At 43.7% G+C, this 20413-nt stretch overlaps 1 protein-coding gene and 1 long non-coding RNA gene across 2 annotated transcripts in view; one reads left to right on the top strand and one right to left on the bottom strand.

Annotated features, from left to right (window-relative positions):
* Positions 1 to 466: 466 nt before the first annotated feature.
* Positions 467 to 2388, top strand: LOC146185435 (uncharacterized). The gene is made up of 3 exons (XR_014707800.1): positions 467 to 691; positions 805 to 893; positions 2083 to 2388. It is a non-coding gene; the product is annotated as an uncharacterized LOC146185435 (long non-coding RNA).
* A 6204-nt stretch (positions 2389 to 8592) lies between these two features.
* Positions 8593 to 20413, bottom strand: part of LOC146185436 (unconventional myosin-Ia-like) — a 93398-nt gene continuing 81577 nt past the window's right edge. Inside the window, exons 26-31 of the mRNA XM_084607822.1 lie at positions 19996 to 20127; positions 18285 to 18391; positions 17134 to 17269; positions 14470 to 14622; positions 13766 to 13893; positions 8593 to 10656 (exon numbers count right to left, since the gene is read on the bottom strand). Coding sequence (XP_084463948.1) covers positions 10533 to 10656; positions 13766 to 13893; positions 14470 to 14622; positions 17134 to 17269; positions 18285 to 18391; positions 19996 to 20127 — 780 coding nt within the window. The 3' untranslated portion in view covers positions 8593 to 10532. The remainder of the gene's footprint in view (positions 10657 to 13765; positions 13894 to 14469; positions 14623 to 17133; positions 17270 to 18284; positions 18392 to 19995; positions 20128 to 20413) is intronic.

Raw genomic sequence — 20413 nt, forward strand, 5'->3', positions numbered from 1 at the left:
TATGGCAATATTTTTATGCCAGCTTTAACCAACAAAGACCACAGCACGGAGTTATGGGGGTGTTTGGAGATGCCTAACGCTTTTCGCTGCAAAAATCGCAAGAGGATCTTTCGCTACTTGGCGTCTGGCTGTGAACGACCCAAGAGGGATTTTCCACGATTTCGCCCTCTTTCACTAGGTTCGCCTCCTCTGAGTGTTACCTTCGCATCTATTCTCCTGCTTTTCCCATTTTCCCAGAAGAGCACCCCCCTCCCCGCACAAGGCGCTTTTTTTCTTCAGGATCTTTTTTTTTTTTTTTTTTTTTTTTTTTTTTCACTCGCCTACTTGAACCTGTTTTCCATCTCGCCTGCCTGAATGCGCCGCGCGTGGCTTATTTTCCTTCTCTTCGCTCTTCTACACATCTTTGATTTTTCAGCTGCATACCTATTCTTACAAGCGCAAAAGCTGCATAATAGGTAATGAGCCTGGTCTGGCAGCCTGCCTAACAACCATCGCGATAAGAAAGCCTGCTCGCTCGAGGTGAGCTGTTAGTGTTCCCCACGGCGATGGCGGCAGCGGCGCGCACGTGTGTGCTTGGAGTCGAGGCTTACGTTCGGCCGTGGTTCTGTACAAGCCAAAAGGCAAGCCACATCTTCTGACACCTTACGACAGCTCCGGCGTAGTTCATAAGCCGGTCAACAAAGTCCTATTTGTGAGTACCACCATCTGTTTACCTTCACATAATTTCGGAAATGAATAACGTTCTGGGCGGATTTGTTGATTGCTCGATGTGGCGTTTCATTTCGATTTTTTTTTTTTTTTCAGCAGGAAAAGCGATACGCATACCGATTTCTGGGACAACTGTCATTGTAATATCAAAGTTACGTAGCGCAGGAAGTAACACTTCTGGAATGGTAAGATCATTATTATTATTTGTTTTTGTTAAGATGCATTCAGGGGACGTGGACAACTTTGTTAATTAGAGGGATTAGATGTAATGTGGTATTGCATCTCATGCGATCGTGGAATATAGGTCATCTATCATTTGTGCAAGACAAGAATCTTACACGCTTGCTTTTTCTGGTCAGCGGGACACTAAAAGCTTGTTCACATGCTAGCGATTGTGCGAAAGGAGCAAGAAGAAGGTAGCGATGCAGCGAAAGTTTTAATTTTGCCGAAGATTACTCTCCGTGAAAAAGCTGTAACTCTCGTTTGTCTCGAGGGCGGTTTTTAAGGGTTTCGAAATAACCCAATCGTACCTACACTTCAGTGCACCCGGAAAAACGTAGGTATACTATTTAAGTTCATTTGTTTTTTTTTTTTTTTTATTTTTATAAAAGTGGCCTCCAATTCCTATTTTCAATGTATTTCACTTGATTCTGCTGGCATTTCGGATAGCAAATTTTTATCCCATGTAAAAAGAAAGCATCGTTATAAGTTGATATACAGCTTTTCAATGAGGGGAGAGGGGGGGCAGGAATTGAAGTAGATTGCTGAGAATGAGCGGTGGCGGTGAGTGGCTTCACCGTGTCTACGGGAGGTTAGGAAATAGGCTTTGAAGCTGTTCAGGGTTCACCAGGCAAACTTCAATTTGAACTTCACTAATATTTGATATCAGTATATCATCGAAATATTACCTCTAAACACGTAACAGACGTTTCTACGCTAATTTGTGAATTTTTTGTCAGATTGTGCATATATATGATGAATATGCTGTTGATCTAATTGTTTATATGCTTAGTTCAGTGTCTGGTAAACTCAAGAAAGCACAAGTCCGCGGAAGAAGCCTCGAATCATTGATTTCCGCTTCTCAATGATAGTTATTTGTTCCAGATGTCGATCCCCAGTAATAGTAGGCGACCTTTCACAAAAGTATAGTTTACTGCAACGTCTTGACAATCTGTCAGAAGCGTCCAAGAAGGCTAGGTTCATTATTGGGTAAATATATTCTGTACAATCTATGACTACATGACATCCTCTGTTTTATAACATGCACACCTATATTTTTCCTTTTGCCAAGTAATGAACTTTATTTATATTGCCTGCTGAGTTCGCTGCTGTAAAATCTATTTCTTGGTCTTCAGGCACAATTACTTTGCGCAGATGCTATATGCGAAAAGACAGCGGTGGACCTGGAGGTAACGAGTTATGCAAAGGTGGCTGCTAGGAGCCTGCAATCCAGGGCCTGCTGAAGACGATACGTTTTTCCAGCATGCCCGTCCTCTCGCTTCTCGGCGCTACCAGTGAGTCCTAGTGCTGGGTCAGCCCCCTGCGCAGAGCCCCGAATCCATGGCTCGCACCCCCTGCTTACAGTCGCACCCACCTGCTGTCTCTGCCACACCTTGAGGCTGCAAAGAGCGCACACGCTCAGCCCAACCACCTTCTGCAAGCCTGCCCTTTCCGTCTCTAGCTCTGTACGTTTGAAATAAAATAAAGTTTTTTCTTCGATCGTTTGGTTCCCTTTTTTCCATGTCCGCTGGTCTCTCATATGAAAAGGTTGCATATGAAACCCCTTGCTGCGGGAGGACAAGCGGTGTATATTGCGAATTTTTGGTCAGTCTGCATTATGTATTGAACTACTGTTTACAGTCTTGCAAAAAGACTTCACTGTTACGGCCGAAAATGAACTGTAGTATATATAGCAATAGTTGTCATGGCTGAAACCTCCGTGAGGCTCCAATCGCATGCAAGAATAATTTTACTGAAACCTTGCGATTGAATACCACCTTAAAACAATATTGGCAGTACATAAGGGATGACTTTTAGGCCGGAATGGAAAAATAGTTGACAATAGGTCTAGTCTTGGCGCTAACATGGGCTATTTTTGAAAAGTTGGCGCAGTCAAGGCGCGTAGATGGCTGGACATGGTGATAGCCACGGCGCGAATGTGACCCATTGTTGACAGAATGGCTAACCATGGGCCCAATCAGGTGCGAGCAAGGGGAATTTTTGGTAGTTATACTGGCGGATAATAGGTGACCTGTTGGCATATATGATGCGGCCATTGATGAAAAAAGTCTAGGATTGCCCAAATCGCAATTAAGGACCTATATTCATGCCAATGTTTGCCACCAAAGCATCTTTGTAGGACCAATGATTTTTTGCTACTTGGGGACTGCAGCTACTTGGTTGCACAACATCATTCTTCATGCTGAAAATAAACTTGACGCTAGCTGATACGTAGACACACAAACGTACACAAGAGAACTTCGCGAACTGGCAGCTGTTGATTAGTCGTATTGCTATTCTGATTCTTTTTCAGTGTACAACATCTAGGATCCCTAAAACCCGTGATAACTTTCCGCCTCCTCATTCTGGTTTTAACATTGCTAGTTATCTCTCTCTTGGTCCTACTGATCTACTGACACATTCCTCTGATGTGGCTTTAATTGCAAATACTTCTCTTGTCTCCTACCCAGTCATTACAACTGAGAGAGCAACAACAGCTGTTTCATGAAGTCTGGTGACATTGGCTTCGCGCACAATGCGACGCTAGATAGCCGGGATCGGAAAATGGTGGCAAGAAACTGTGATGCACATGGTCCTGCACTCTTGGTTTGAATCCAGTCGCTGCTTCCAAAGCAAAATTACACACGACACGGTCGAATAACTAATCATCACCATCATCATCATCATCAGCCGGACTACACCACTTCAGGGCGAAGGCCTCTCCCATATTTCTCCGATTATCCCGGTCCTGTGCTAGCTGCGTCCATTTGATCCCTGCGAACTTCTTAATCTTATCCGCCCACCTAAGGTGGGTGGTCGATTAATGAATCAAAGAATGCAAACACAGAGGGTCCTGGCCGCTTAGTGCTTAGTTTCAGTGCGCGGCCGAGTCGGAAACAATGACGTTTAGAAGACAGCGACCGTGTTCAAAATAAGAGTGGACGACCCTGTAATTGTAGTGTTTATAGCACCACAAACATTTATTGAGCTTTGCAGAAAGTGAATGGGCAATCCAGTGAAGAAAAAAAAAAAACTTGTGCGAAACAGCGTATCTAGAAAAGGCTTGTCGAGCGTGGAAACAGAATGGTACATAAGATCCTATTGGCATGCGAAAAGTACTGTATTGGCAATTTTTCAAAAAAGAAATCGTTGCTAAGCTGCGATGGCGGCGCAGATAGTCCCAGAAAGATCGGCAGAGCGCAGACCCGTTTGGCGGCATCTTTTCGCGTGCTCCTTATCAGCGCGCTCAGATGTCGTTGCCATAGTTTCCCTGTGAATATACTACAATATTCACGCCATAAAATCACACTACGGTGGTGCCGCGATCGCATCGACGGAGAACTGGCCAAACAGGTTCGCGCTGCGTTCTGTTGGTGCTGCGTAGCAAGCACTTTTGGTTGTTATCCCGTGAGTGTCGCAGCTGAAAGAAAGCTTGGCAGCAACATTTCTTGCCTTTTTGCATGTCAGTTAGGTGGGAATGCTGGGAGATATCAATCCATTGCTTTAACGCTGCCTGTAGCCCGAAGTGCACCACTTCACCTTGAGTAGGCCTGACAGAAAGTGAACTTGTAATCGTATAAAACGGGTGCTGAGGCGAAAGGTGCCGAACGATGCAGCATCACGAGTTGGAGTTACTGCATGGATATTGCAGACTAAAAAATAACATATATCTATACTAAGTTCGCTCAGTCCACTTGCGTCGGTAACCTCTGTGTTAAAGGGTAACTCCTGTAGTTTTTTCATCATTTTTTGTTTTTGATTGCATTACATTCCTTCATGTGTCCTGACTCCAGCACGAAAAAGCCTTTTTTTTTTAATTCCAAGTAGAACTATATTTAAAAAGGAAAAACAGCAAATCGAAACCGAGACTGCTTTCGTGGCCAGAAACGACGTTCCAGTTGAAGAAATGGTGACGTCACATACAGTATTGGGAAATCACTCGCATGCTCGTTGGAAGGTTGAAAATGAAGTATATAAAATCATGACGCACTACATAAAATGTCTGAGATAACCTGATGTAGGCCTGGAAATTTAATGATCCCGCAGGGAGTGTACAGTAACGCAGGCACAATGTTTGTGACGTCACAAACACAGTGTTATTCACAGAAATGGTCTCAACTGAAGCAACAAAAACTGAACATTTGAAAATCGTGTGTAGCGTGAATGATTTGACGCACAGCGCCCGAATTTGCTAGAATGCATCAGGGTAGAGAGAAAAAACCTACAGTAAACTTTTTGCCAGAATATTCAAATATCGAGAAACCACCGGAGTTGCCCTATAACTTTATCGCGCAGCAAGATGATGACCGAAAGGATATTTTGAGGTCCTCCCTATTTTCATTCTTGAGACATTACTGTGCCAACAACTATAATTCAGCTCTCTCTGCTTTCTTGGTCATATTTCACCGCGTCGGAGGCAGTCCGAGCTGTCCAAAACAAACAAGTTATGCTCGCAGAGATATTTCGGAAAACGACTTCTTATCTTTTTGAGGAGTTATACAAACATTTTGCGAGCAGTATTTTGTAATATACAGACTTTCTGGTTCCTGATGAGTCACGCTCGAAAACCAAACTATCTTCGGTATTCATAATTGAGACTTGCAACCATGACACAGGACACGGCTATAAGACGGTAACATCTTTTTAAATTTCACGAACACTAAGAAAACAGACATGCACCCCATGATTACAACGCTATGAAGCGATGGTAATTTAATGCAGAGAAAAGATGCGGCCTATCATCTGCCATCCCCTGGAAGAGATAACATCTCCCCCGCCCCGTCCCCGAATATCTTTGACGCTAGAGTTTCTCTCTCAAACTTGCACAAGCAGTTACCTTAACAAGAAGCACAAGCCGTCAACGTTTAATATTGAGTTTTATTATAAAAATCAGTATGAAAAACATTTCAGCATATATAAACGTTCAATGCCATATATTACGGTGATTTTTTTTTTCCTTCTTATTACTGTCTAGAGCGCAACGAACGCCGGCAGCATTGTCTGTAGTGCGTCAACTAGACCTGTACAGAACATATTGCGCCCTTGCGCTAACTGTAATGCATATACACATATTATTGTAGCACACGGACCTTAATTAAGCATATACTAAAGACACGGCACCGGTACCAGCTCTGGGTGCCTTGTTTTTTCTAACCGAGACCTACGTAAGACATGAAAGCAGAGAATGTCTTTTTTTTTGTGTTCTAAACACACTCTCAATCACACATGCAAACACACCAGGGCTGCGAACGGTCATTGTTAGCACTGAAAACAAAAAAAAAACAACCAAAGCAGTCATTTACGACAAGAAGTACTCAACAAGCCGCAGCAACCCCAACTTCGCGACGTCAACAGACAGTGGCTTTTAAGAACGCAACAAATGACATCCAGAAAAGAAAAAAACAAGAGAACACGTAACGTGGCAGCCTTAATGTAAGGCTGCTCTTGCTTAAACTCGTGGAGTCTGCATTACTATACAGCTTGAAAGACGAATTCACGTGAACAAAGTTGAGAGGTACAATTTGAATAGAACACCTAAGCTTGCCAAAAAATAGAACAGTAAAGGATCGGGATGGCGCACATGCCAATGCTTTACTGGGCTACAAACGCATTCATTCGAATACACTGCCTAAGACCTTAGACGAAGATAAAGGTGCATTATATATTAGTATTTATAGAGACTTCTTAGATACTAGTTCGCTGTACAAATCACTATCGTAATCACTACTTTCCAACTGCCACGAGAAGAACACCAACTAGAAATCTGCGTGCACTCTAACCGCAATCGCGAATCAATTAAAATCAATATGCCCGGCATTTCTGTCAACTTTCTACGAGAAATTAGGAACACCTCGCTGTGGTAGTTGTGCAGTCTCTATCATGCTGGAACCGAATTCTAGTTCAAAATAGATTACGCCGCGTGTCTTGTGCAGCAAGGACATACTCCTGATACGTGGCCTGCTAAACTTTGCTGCAAGATTGTACGAATAATTTTGTCACCAATTTATTAAGCATGTTGCTTTTAAAAATTGAGACCACACTCAAGTCTTAACGTCGCAGAAGCTTTACTCGTAATGTAAAGGCTCCACTTAACTAAGGCACGCCGAGTACGTCATGCTTCAGAGAGCAGCCAGCAGCTGACAGCCAGATCAAGCTTAGTTTTCAAGAACAGCAACAAATAAAAGCTTTAGTCGCAATGGGTAGAGCCTATGTTCTTATGTCGTAAAGTGCGTTTGGCAGTGTAATGTTGGCACCATTCAAACACTTGTGTCGGGAAAGATTGTCAACACACAGTATCCTTTGAATGTTGACGAATCTCAAACAAATGACCACCAATGTGCGCTGAAGCTGCATTGTCAAAGGGGACACGGGAGAAACGACATTTTTCAAGGTCATCTCCTATTGCGGATGGGAGAAACTCGAGCAGAAATTTTCGCGAGAGGTCCGCAACAAGTTGAAACCCAGTTTTAAAGAATCCAAATTGGCAGCGAAGTACACACGCCACGCGCAACCGCTGTTTCTGTTCAAATGCATGCAGGCCTCGTCGTACACAATTCGAGCATATTTCGAGCGTATTTTAATTCTTCCAACCAGTTTTTTGGTGCGCGTCTTAGCACAGTAACTGTAGACAGTATTGCACGTATTAAGCCAATGCAGATAAATTACAAAGCTTTCAGAATCACTTAGCCACCTCATCGACCTGCAACGCTAAACAAAACTGACACAGCCAGAATGTTAAAAGTCTAAAGCACTAAAGCTGCTCTAGTCACATCCAAAGATGTTGGTTAAAAAGTCTGGCGTTCAATGCGAACACGACATTAAATAAGCTGAAAAGGGATTAAAAGGCGAATAATAAGGCTTATTCGGATAAGTAGCGACGAATGAGTGCTACATAACGATCCCATTGGGTACTAACAGAGTTAGCCGTTGAAAAGAACGCACAAACAGCGTCAGCGTAATTTTAAATCGGTACAGCTAACGTGTTTGAGCAGTTATTCTGGTCTTAAAAAGAATGGTGCCTCGAAAAGCTGTGCTCGTTTTGTGTCCTTGCATGCATTTTAAGCATGATCAGACACAGCGTGACAAGAGCTGTAAGCGAAAGCGAAAATAAACGAAGCCCCCGTTTATGATTAGAGGCGCTCTCACTCTCTGCCCGAGTTTGCAATCCCACTGACGCACAGGGGCTTTAGGGGTTGGTTGGTTGGTTGGTTGGCCGCTATCGCGAGTGAAGAACAAATCCGTATTTGCAGCTCCCCAATGAAATCAGCGTGTGGCTCTATTTCTGCAGATGCAACCGACTGACCTGCTGGCAAATGGAACTACGGAGCGGGAAAGGGCAGAATCGAGATCTTATCCGCTGGTGTCGCAATACGACCAAATGAAGCCACGTTTGTATAAGCCAAGTGGTTAGGAAAAATTGTTCACTTAGTTCCACGACATCGCAAGCGTATGGCTAGCTCCTCGACGAATCTGCTAGTCTTACGCTATTCTTTAGAGAGATATTTATGCTCCTGTAGAACCCCTCAGCGTGGGCAGAACAGACGCCAAATAGTAAAGCGAGAGCATATAATTTAGGAAATACATGCAAGGGAAGAACTTTTTTAGCCTAGCAAGCACTACATCACTTTTGAACAGAGAAGGGAGGGGGGGGGGGGGGGGTAGAGAGTAGAGAGTAGAGATTAGGAACAAGAAAATTACCGTCGGCGCTGCTACCTAAAACCATTTCAATGGTCAAGTTAGGAAAAAAAACTTTAACAAATCAGAACAGAACATGTCAGCATGGCAGCCTGCAGCGTCTGCGTTCAAGTATTCGAATGCACCACAATTGTCAACAATGTTCTGCACTTTTTTTTTTTTTTGCCTTTAAGCAAATTCAGTCATTCTATTTTCCGCGCCTCTTTCAACCTCTCTTTTTTTCTCACTGTGATGTTCGCGTGAAATATTTACAATGGTTTAAAGAAGAACGAACAATTTCATTATGAAGGTTGTCTAAAAAATGCCCGAAACAGAGATGTGACGAGCTTTAGGGGATGTGTTTAATGGAGGTAAAACATTCCTCCCATAAGACGAGTGTACATGAACGTTGATAAATGGTACAAGGTCTACCTCAAGTGAAATGCCGTATTTACAGATAAAGTGAAAATTGATAAATACATGCTTTGTTAATCTACGCACTTTCTTTTTTTTTTCTTTTTTGAGCAATGGATGCATTCCTAGTGTGTCCGCGTACACTTCGCCTCCAAATATCTACTGTACACCACGCAACTGCACTCGTGTTCCAGCGAAACGATGCAACACAGACTGAACCTCAACCATGGCTGCAATAGAGCCAGTCACTCTTGATGCTTCAAAAGTGTGCTTGCTGAACACTGCTTCCATTTTCTTACTACGACCAAATATCTTGTTGCGACGCAAACATAAATTTGCGTCAAAGTATTCTGATTCTACATCAGCTGGCTGATGAGAGCATTGGCTGTGATGCATAGAATGTATACCTACAACTATAAGCAACGGACACAGAGAAGTATATAACGAGAAGTACGATTCTAGAAAGTGTTGCGTAAAGAAATAAATTCGAGAAAATTAACCGCTCCCCGATTTGTGGTTGCAGATCACAAAAATCTTTGCGTGAGTTGAAGGAAACGCAAATATGAGCCAATAAAGAAGCCCGGTGACAAACGCAGTCTATACAGGTTTCTTGTTCAAAGAAAAGGTTCAGCGGGACGCCAACTGCTTCCGAATGACAACGCTCTTTCGTTTCAAGCATGTCCACCTGAAATTGAATATGGGAAGTGGTACACCCTTGGGCTCTTCAAAACGTATTGAAGTCACAAGGTGTGAATTTTGACGCTCACAAGCAGGAAACACAAAACTTAAGAACTTAAAACATTTGGCACTGCTTCAATAAGGACAGTGTTGTGTTGAAGTAGATGCCAGGCATCCTTGCCAGAATATTCAATAGACTTAAACTTTGGTATAATAAAGAGACATGCTGAATTTTGTTGTGAAGAATCATGAACCGCGCAATTCAAGTCACTATACCATATACACTAATTTAACATCGAATAGCTCGAGCGTTCAGTACATGCTTCATAGAGGTAACTTTTACGAAGTATTTATGGGTTGAGTATTGGTAAACACACTTTAAATATGGCCAGGCACCCAAAGCACCAAGTAATGCAGCGTGCCCTTTCTTTGTTTTCCTTTCGCAGACGCCACAATGTCGCCAGCCACAGAACCTTTCCTTTGATGCAAATAAAAAGTGAAGAACGTCCAACTAGCACATGTCAAAGACGAATAATACGCCCCTGGCCCGTATCTTTTCCAGTAAACATAGCAAACCTGGCAACTGCAGGAATCGTCGGCACCTCGGCGAAAGGCAGTATTGTTTATCTTTCCATCCGCACAAGAAAACGGTCGCTCCGCACCGAACGAAAGGCATCCCGCCGCAAAGCGTGGGCAAGCGAGTAGAAACAACAGCGTTCTTTCTGTGCATGACGAGTTATCCGCGCCGGCGTCCCCAGCCCAACAGTGTCACTCGCCGGGGAGGGTGCTGCGCATCCTCGAAGTGCAATTGGAAAAAAGGTGCCCTAAGAAAGTCATCCTCATAATAACACTTCCATCCGGTTCCCCTTGCGGTAGATCCTGATCTGGCCCGGGTGGTGGTCGCTCAGCGAAGTGCACCGGAATGCGAGAACACCGGTCTCCTTGCCGAAGTTCACCTCGAACCTGTGAAGAAGGGCAGTAAAGGAAAGGTTAACGAACGAGGAAAACAGGCCAAAGAATGGTGTTGCGGTGTCAAGCACCAGTGTGACCAGTGACCTGTACACCGCGTCTGTACACCACGTCTTAACAAAATTCCACAAAATAACGCACTCATGCGGTGCGGCCTATGGGGGTCAGACCGGCAAGCGCGTGAAAAGAGGTTGCAACTGAACAATAACGACATCTCACAAGAGTCACGACTGGCAACCTGGCAGCGCGATGCTAAGGACATAACTGTAAAATTGAGCATCGATCCTTCTAAGGTCAAACGCCACGTCACACGGGAGTTGTGGAAAACCTTTTTAATGGCTTTGATAGTGGGTGAAGGTGGTTATGTGAGCACCTTTTCGGTTACGTTCAGCGGGAAAGAAAATATGTTTTTATCCGAACAGAAAGGCGTGGTGGTGTGACGCTTCTCATATGCTTGATAAGATGTTTCTTCCCTTTGTTTTCTTGGTTTTTCCCAAGATGAAAATGTAGGTTATCTGAAGATCGTTTTGCGGCATCTCATCTGTATAGTTAGTTCAGCCATGCAAGCTGCGAAAGAAAGACTGGTCAGTAAATTGCTTTTTTGGCACACTCGCCCACGCATGCCCTACAGAATAATTTCGATGAAAGTTGGTTGGTTTATTGGGTTTAACATCCCAAAGCGAGTCAGGCTATGCGAGATGCCGTAGTGGAGGGCTCCGGAAGTTTTGACCGCCTGGGGTTTTTTAACGTGCACTGACATCGCACAACACACGAGTGCCTTGCATTTTGCCTCCATCGAAAAGCGGCCGCCGCGACCGGGATTTGATCCTACATCCTTGGGTACAGCAGCACATCGCCCTAACCACTGTACCACTACTGCGGGGCAATTTCGATAAAATTAAGCAGAGTTACAGCTCTGTTAGCTTCTGATGTATACGCATTGTGCATAGTCTGCACAGCAGCGGCTTCTTTATGTGTTTCCAAAGGGTGCGCTGGCAAGTATATGTCATATGAACCGAGGCAGATGAGAGCCTCGCCAATAAGGAGCTCTTTGGGATCCAATCAAGAAAAGTCTCTCTGGGATGCCAAGAGGCTCTTATGCGAACCGTTGTTAAGTACAACATAGAGTTCACCCAAGAAGCCATGTGTGAATAAGGGATTTAAAAGATCTGAAGCCATTTTACTACATCGTATTCTCACGGGTTCTGCTTCTACGCTTCTGAGGACCACAGCGCAGTAGTAACACGGACAGAACAAGATATACGGATGCAAACACAAGCGCTGACTAACAACATCGTTTCTATTGTCTTCAACTGGTTCTAATCTGGTTCCACATACGTTCCGGTCATAAGTGGAACTTTTAAAAAAGTTCCACTTATAAGGGGAACTTTTTCAAAAGTTCCACTCATAACTGAAATCTGTGTGGAACCAGATTAAGACTGTAGTCAGCGCCCGTGTTTGCGTCCGTCTCTCTTGCTCTGTCTGTGTTGCTAGTGCGCTGTAGTCCTCAGAATGATGAACCAACAAGTCAGCCACTACGTATTAAACAAGTTCTGCTTCTACTCCTGCTCGAGTGCATGAGACATGTCTGGTATCGTATCCGCTATCTTCCACATATACAGTTTGCGAGGATATAGGACGTTATATTATGTGCTGTCCAGAGTACAGCCTGGAAAGGTGCTCGTGGTCCGCTTCCCCGAAGAAGACAACAGCCCTTCACACCTCACTTCCGCACATTTGTCTATCCACGCTGAAAGACTCAGATCTGGACTCTAGAAGGGGACAGCAGGAGTAAATCTTAGCTATTGTGGGCGATTGTGTGTATGATGATTTAGACATGTCGGATTTAAGGTAATTTCCCGACGCACTAAATTTAATTAACATTTAGGTGTCACTACGGTGGCGCAATTGACGGCAGCGTCCTCGAGGCCAACCCCACCACACCGCCTGTAGTTTGCAACATCCTCGACCTCAGACTTCTGGCCAATAATTTGCCACTGGATATAAAGAAATTCCTGCCATCTGCACATTTCATTACTTTACAAGCTCATGTTCAAGTTTGAAGTTCTGAAATGCTTTTAACTCCAGCTGTCGGCACCCTTGAGGCAGGCGTGGAGCACAAATTAGGAACCAATACCCGGGCACCGAAACAGGATCATGCCTTAGTGCAGCACCGACATGTGTCCGAGAAACTGTCTGTCCGCACCCCCAAAATATTGCCCTCTGGACACCAAACATTTGGCTAAAAATGCTGTCCAACCTAATTTGAGTGTGACTAACTCAGTGGTGACTTCCAAATTTAGGTGGGCCTCCCCCAGAATATGGAATGCTGAAACACTCTCCGCGCGTGAGGGCAATGAAGCCTGATAAAAGGAGAGGCAGGAAGCGCCTTGGGGAAAGCGATCGATGCGTTACACGCCACTGCGGAAGTCTGCTCGCCCTTGCCGGTAATGCCAAGATTATGCGCCCGCTCATGAAGGTGATAAGGCCGCCATGGTGCTCATTCCATCCTTGCATCCAGTCGCGATCACAGAAAGGCATAAGCAGTAATTTTTTTCGAAAGGTTTTAATCAAGCGCGTGTGCTTTTTAATTTACAGCATTAGATGCGTCATCGAGAAAAAATGTGTCGCCATAAAATTAATTGGCTGGAGGGCAGCGACGTCATCAGACCGGAGGCGACGACTTTGTTTCCATGTACCTTAAATATGTCTCTATCGTCAACTCCAGACAACTTTGCAGAAAATTCTAACCATCATCTAGATGACCCGGAACGATGGCTGGCTGTGTGCTGGCAGACATACAGGGGTCCATTAACACAGACTTGAAAGAACTCGGTATAAGCGCGTCAAATATTTTAGTGCTGCCTCAGTGCCGACCTGTAAAACAATTAGCTGACACTGTGAATTTTTTTCTTCTGAGGTCAGCATTCCTGAGTCGCAGTCGAGGACCCGTAGACTGGCAAGGAAGCAGTAGTGAGCGTAGCAGTCCTACATTCCAGTTTAGCTGTCTGAGAGAAGGCATGATTTGCTAAATGCTATGTAAAAAGAATACAAAGGCATTTGACCCTCCAAAAAAGTGTCTTGATAAGGTGGGTGCACTTACTCCGTCGAAAAGTTGACCTCAGGTGCTTTCCCAGTCGCATTTTGGACGACGAGAAAAAGCTTGGTCACAATTTCTATCACGTGGCCAGTTTCGAAGATGAAGTCTCCCTTTTTTCTCGTCGCCTCAGTCTGGTGAAAAAAAAAAGTAAGCGCTGAAGTGAAATAACACATATTCAGCCATTCATCGATAGTAATTGTTTATATTCCGCTATATACAATGTGCCTAAGTAACACAGAGCTCTTCTTTGAGCAAGGTTCAAAATACGTGTGAATAGCTATAGCCATCATAGTGCGAAGGCAAACAAACAAAAAGAGAATGAGTTGCAAATTCTGATCAAAACGTGAGTATCCAGTGATGTAGCCCTGTGCACTACGGAAGGGCACACGGTATATGGCTTATAAGCAACCAAAATTTTAATGATTATACAAATCTTGAACTCATTTTGTTCCTTATCGGATGCACAATTGGCAGATGTGAAACTAACTTCAGCTTGGTGTTCCTGCCTTGTCATGCTTAATATATTCGCAAAAACAAGGCTGTAAACTGCATGAGTCACAACACAAAGCATGACTGCGTTGTTCTGCGAGATGCAGAGAGCGAGAGAGAGAGAGAGATGAGAAAGAAAGAAAGGAAAAGTAAAAATGATCAAACATGCTTGCAAAGATGCAAGCAATGCCTAGAACGGCCTCTTCGCTCGCACCCACCGTGCGTATGTGAAAGACGGCGATGTCATCCAGGAAAGGGCTGAGTGATATCCTGTAGATGTCGGACACTGGAATGCGGTACTTGATCTGTAGGGTCCGCTGGTCCATGATGAGCATCGCGTTGGTGCTAACCACGAACAGGGTCTGCACGCACTGCAAACAGAGGAAAAAGGAATCTTGTTGCAGAACAGTTGTGGAACAATGCTGCGGAACTGGAACAGTTCGACAGAGTTCGTCGTATGATCTACGCAAAAATTTCAGGGTCCTGCAAACCTTCACTAGAATTTGAAAACATGAGAGTTGTTGCGATATACGTGTATATACGTATATACGAAGAACTATTTGGACGTAAACATGGGACGGCAGCGCTAATATGCATTTGAATGGCCCCGGGGCATAATGTTTTCTTTTGTTCACTATATATATGTAATCTTTAAGCCATTAAAATTCAGTTGTGAGTCTGCGCACGTCCTGCCCTTCTTCGTGGAAAAGAATATGTCAATCAGTCGAAAAAGCTAACCAGTCGAAAAAAATAAACACGTCAGAATCGTGTCAAAAATACGACTGAATATTTTGTAGTTCTGTCGAAACGTCAAACTTTTTTGATGTTCTGTAGAAATCTCTTGTAGTTCGGAAGCTTTTTCTGTAGTACCTTGATCTGAAGTTCTGCAGTACTTTTTTGTTGCAAAACAAAAAGTTCTGATGCCAATACAGACATTTCTGTTGCCAACACCACAAAAAATTTGCTGTGACGACAAAAAAAAAAGAGTACTTTGAGAGACAGAAAAGAGTACTTTTCTGTAGTCTTTTGTTCTGTAGAACTTTTCTGTTGTAACGACAGAAATGCCTGTTGTGAAACAGTAAACCTGCTGAGAAACAGAAATGTCTATAGTGCCATCAGGATGTTCTGTTTTACGACAAAACAGTACTGCAGAACTTCAATTTAAAATACGACAAAAAAACTACGGAATTACAGAAAACTACTATAGAAATACAAAAAAGGCTTACGTTAGGACATACTTACACAATAGTTTACCGTCTCTTTGACTCGGTTTTGTAGTTTTGGGGGTTTCTTTTAAATTTTGTAATTATCCTTTTTAAGCTCGTATTTCATTTTCATTTTCATGTTCACATTTATTTTATTTTCCGCAATTCTCTCCAGCCTCCTTAAAAGCAAGGACGATTAGTAAAGTCACGGGTTGCTCACGAGACCACAGGCAACTTGTTTTTTTGTCAGCAAAGTGTGGTGTATGATTAAGGCTTTCCACTGTTCAAGGATAAACATAGAAACGATACACAGGGTCTTTGCAATATTTATCTGGGTTATGAGAAAACTCAAAAGAACCTTTTTCCTGGTTGATTATCTTTGTTGCACTGATTTTTGCGACATTTCGTTAAACGTTTCCTATTCTTACGGGATGTAAAGAATCCTTTTATTCGTACCGTTTGTCAATTACGCTTAGCAAGAGAATTGCCAGTTTTTGTGGTGTCAACCGATTGTTACGTCGCAGGTGAAACGTTTAGTCATTTTCGTGGAATTGTTAAACAACCGGTTTTTATGTACCCGATTTTAAATAGAATCTTCAACCAATGTCCCCAGAAGAAGGCTCACAAATATCTTTTTGAAATAGCCTTGTCTGTTCCTGTGTACCGGCCATTATACTCTTGTAGGCCAGGGCAAAATGAATTGAAAGTTTATTAAAAAGAATGCCGGTACAGCCTGCTGTGAAAACTTTCTTTTTTAAATCAAGTGCGGTGGTTGTGCCTGTGCAAGACATGGATGGCGGAAAAAAAGGAATCTTTGTGTCATGAGGTGCGAATTGCATTTTGTGTAGAAAGCCGGAGACTGCTGAATATGTGTTTATAGATTTTTGAGATTGCGTTTTCTTTTCGGATGTCCTACAGCAAAATTTGCACAAATATTTTCTTTTAAATCCCTATGGAATTCGGTTCTTAGCTGTAGAAAATGATGTCGGTGTTCAGTATGATTGCAAAAATGTTGCAAAGATAGAAGTCGGTTGAAAACAGACGATGAAACTATTGTACGAATAACCTACAAATTCAAGCGAAACGGACACGACATGTCTGCCGTGAAAAACGTGATCCAGATAACAGTTACGGAATAGTCAAGAGCACTGAATTTGAAGTTATAATCCGTTACTATGGACCACGCACTCGCAGGTAACCTGTTATACACTTTCCCTCATGCTATAGCGTTCACTCTCTTTGAGAAGGCATTCCGCGGTAATCTTTTGTTAGCAATAAGCGCAGAGAGCGGATGAGGTTGAATCTCACATTTCAAAGAGCGGCTTTGCAATCCACTTGAGCGACCATGTTCCCGCCATGGCAAAGGTAACCTTTAGGTGTCTACTGCGGCATACCTGTAGTCATTTCGCTGAATTGGCTTTGTTATGCGGCAGCGCCGAGTCTCCTACTTAGCATATGCCTTTTCACGTGTCGTAATTTGCACTGGCGTCGAGCGGTGCGCCAAAGATACGGAAAAGAATTGCCTCACGATGCTTCACCTTGCACTTTTCGTATCTTATTTCTACCTATATGTCGAATCTTACACTTCCTCTTCGTGAAGAACTTTTTGCTCCCGAAATAGCTCTATATTACGAAGGAGAAATGCATCCCTTTATATGATCTCACTGCGGAACCCACCTTTCCGCTGGACCTTGTTATCTTGCTGATGATGTCCGCAAAGACAATGTACTGGTCTCCTGTTTCGTCCGACAGCCTTTTCCACTTCACGTTCTGACGCAACCTTACGTAGTCGCCACGGAACGGATGGGACACGCTGCAGAAACAAATATAAAGCAGAGAGAAGAGAGAGAGAACACGGCGCCGTGCTGTTACTTCTTCCTGGTACCACACCAGCATAATGAACACAACCCGAACGCAAGTGCCCTAACACAGGCAACTTTGGGACAAAATGCCATACCTCCTGCATAAGCTGCTATATATACAGAGTACAGACGTGGAAACCATTAAAAGAGTATGAAGTGGTATTATAAAGTTATGTGGGCCTGAGATGATCGACATAAACGAATATGAAATTCATCAATGCTTTTAGTTATCAGCGCCGCGACTGCGCAAAGATGCGGAATTTTTATTGTTTTCTGATTGGTCAGGCGAAATTATATTTGTAAGACAAGAACGTGTGCCTTATTTAGTGCTGTTCGCGACTGTGGACGAAAAATTCGCCGTTACGTAAAAAAAAAAAGGAACTACACGTTTAATCTTCGCTCGAGAATATTTTTGAACAGGGGCAGGTGGAGAAGCGTTCCTCGATAAGTACGACCTACCCCGCGACAGAAACTTTGCTTTTGCCCTGATGTATGATTAGCAGGACCAGAGAAGAAAGTAAATAAATTTGATCACTTTTTCAAAACTAACCAGCTCATGATGTTGACGTACGGCTCTTGTTCTCACATATGGTTTCTAGGAAGGACTATATTGTTTGATTTTTTTTTTTCATTGGTTCTCTTTGTGAACTTCTTCATTCCTTTGGCGGTGTTAACCACATATTACCAGTACAAGTGAGGTAAGAAAAGCCGAACCCACGCAGACTTAACCACACTGCTACTACGAGAGGTTAGAGCTGGTACACTGCTTGGCACACCCTGTTTTTATCTTCAATTTGACAGCTGTTTGGTACAAAAAGACATGAAAAGCATACTTTGTTTTTATCTTTAATTTGACAGCTGTTCGGTGCAAAAAGACCTAAAAAGCATACCTCACACCATGGAATGGCAAAACCTACCATCTCGCACTCATCGAAAAGTCGCGAACAGCGCATACAAGTTATTTACCTTCTTGGGTAGGAGGCCTTGTTATCCTTGAAGAGGATGCTGGCTGTCATTTTCTCACGCATGCGGTTTCGCGCAGTTTGGTCGAGTTTCTGCTTGTACCGTGTGCACTGCAATAAAAGGACCTCAATCATTTTATGTCGCGTCAAACCGTTGTGCACAGGTACTAAGGTACACTCGTTTTTATAACAAAGACACGCAAATATCTTCATTGAGTGGATAGGGAAGGACATACAAAACCTGCCCTTACAGCATTACTTTTCTGTTGGAAGCCGTGCGCTTCCGAATTTTATCACTTTGTCGCATGGTCGCTTAGCGCGACGAGAGAAACGGGCTTCGTTTTTTCTTCCGACAAGTAACAGCTTCCAAATCTGTCGTCAGAAAAAATCGCAGGACTGCGCTTAAGGTCTGCTTAAAAGCGCAAATGGCGATAACCACTTTATAGGACTGTTTTCACTAACTGTATCGTGATTGTCATCCCTACTATCATCACCACTATCGTCACTATCATTCTTATCAAGTAACAGAGTTTTGACTAACTTATCAAGGAGACATATTTTTGAGTAACTTCAGTTCGTGTGGGCATTTCCGTGAACATATGCGCAGCCCGTGAGCCTAGAAAGGTTTTTGCCTCAAAACAGTAAAATTAGGCTGCTGAGTTAGCTGCTACCTAAACATTTGTGAATATACAACGAACGCTATACGTGGCACGACCTTGGTGTTATTTGTCGCTATTCAGATGAAATTCTACCAGTGTTGGTGCCCGAGTCAGCGCCGAAGTGGGGATGCAAAAGTGCAGCCTCGAAGTGGTGACCACGGAGGCGCCCCTTCCTCTTTTTCAGCGTCCTGTCTTTTCGGGCTCACTTTAGTACCACTGATATGCTATCATCTTAATTGCACCCAAGCAAGCGATGCATATTCATGCACTTTAAGTAGGAAACACCCCATAAGGAAGTAACGTTCTCTAGCGTTTTCCCCCAATGGGTGCAGGGTTACCGCCTAAGTACCAGGGTATAGATTTCGATCCCTAATATACGGAATGTTATGCTACTAGCAGCAGAGACATAATATGACCTTGAATGCGGTGCGAGAGCTCTTGAGGTCATCAATTAGAGATGGCTCAAATTTGGATTAAGCCTTTGATAATTGCAAGAACTTCGCACCTTTTCAAGACAAAATCTGCTTCCGTTACCAATCGTAAGTATTTCATATATTTAGAGATATAAATATAACGCAAGAAAGGGGTAGCATACCTCCCCTATTTTAAGAACTGCGTTCGACGATATGTTACTACCTATCTACTTCCTTAGAGTGTAATTCATGTTGAGTACGTGGCCATGTATGGTTAGTAGCGCATTCTTTCAAAGACGTAAGTGGTGTTTTACAGCGACAGTTATTTAGTTTAGCGTGATTCCACGTGCAGCCCGTGACAAGCCAGAACAAAGCTGGAATAACGTCCTCGCCAAGTGCCGAGGAGCAGAAGATGGGTAATTTAAGGTTGGACGACGATAGCGCGGCGCTAAACGTGACGTTACAGCGCACAACTGCGTCTGCATTTCAGCGATCGCACTGTGTCCGATTCGCAATGCATGGGGGAAGGAGACGTGGGCTTGTCAAAGTGATGCACAACGTCGGCGCAGGGCATATACTACCACGCGTGCTACTGACCAGCGCTAACAAAAACTGCACAAATAACGGCCAGGGGTTGACGCACCCTCCATTTATGGTGAAGTTTCCTCAGCAGGTGACTGGTCTGCAGCAGGAAACGGGGCGCCGGAGGCCAAGACCGGTCCGCTGGAGACTCCGAAGGCAGGTTGCGCGCCAGCCACAGCAGGTACCGCCGTCGCTGAGGACACAAAGGATAAGGGACGGGGCCACCCGATGCAACATCACTGAGCACTTTGTGCGTGAGATGTACGTAAGGTGCATTCGGATACAGCCCTTTGATAGCAAACGTTTACAGATCAACAAATGTTTTCAACAGGTTGTTGCCGGTTCCTCTTCTGCAATCGAATCTGCAGCATTCGGTGCTTTACTAAGAGGTTAAAATATGCATAATAAATCATGGTTGTTTAAATAATGCTTTATTCGCACATAACAGATGTCGGAAAAGGGTTCTCGCACTCTAAGCG

Source organism: Amblyomma maculatum, chromosome 6 (genome assembly GCF_055883805.1).
Source record: "Amblyomma maculatum isolate TAMU_Amacu chromosome 6, ASM5588380v1, whole genome shotgun sequence".
Lineage (NCBI taxonomy): Eukaryota > Metazoa > Arthropoda > Arachnida > Ixodida > Ixodidae > Amblyomma > Amblyomma maculatum.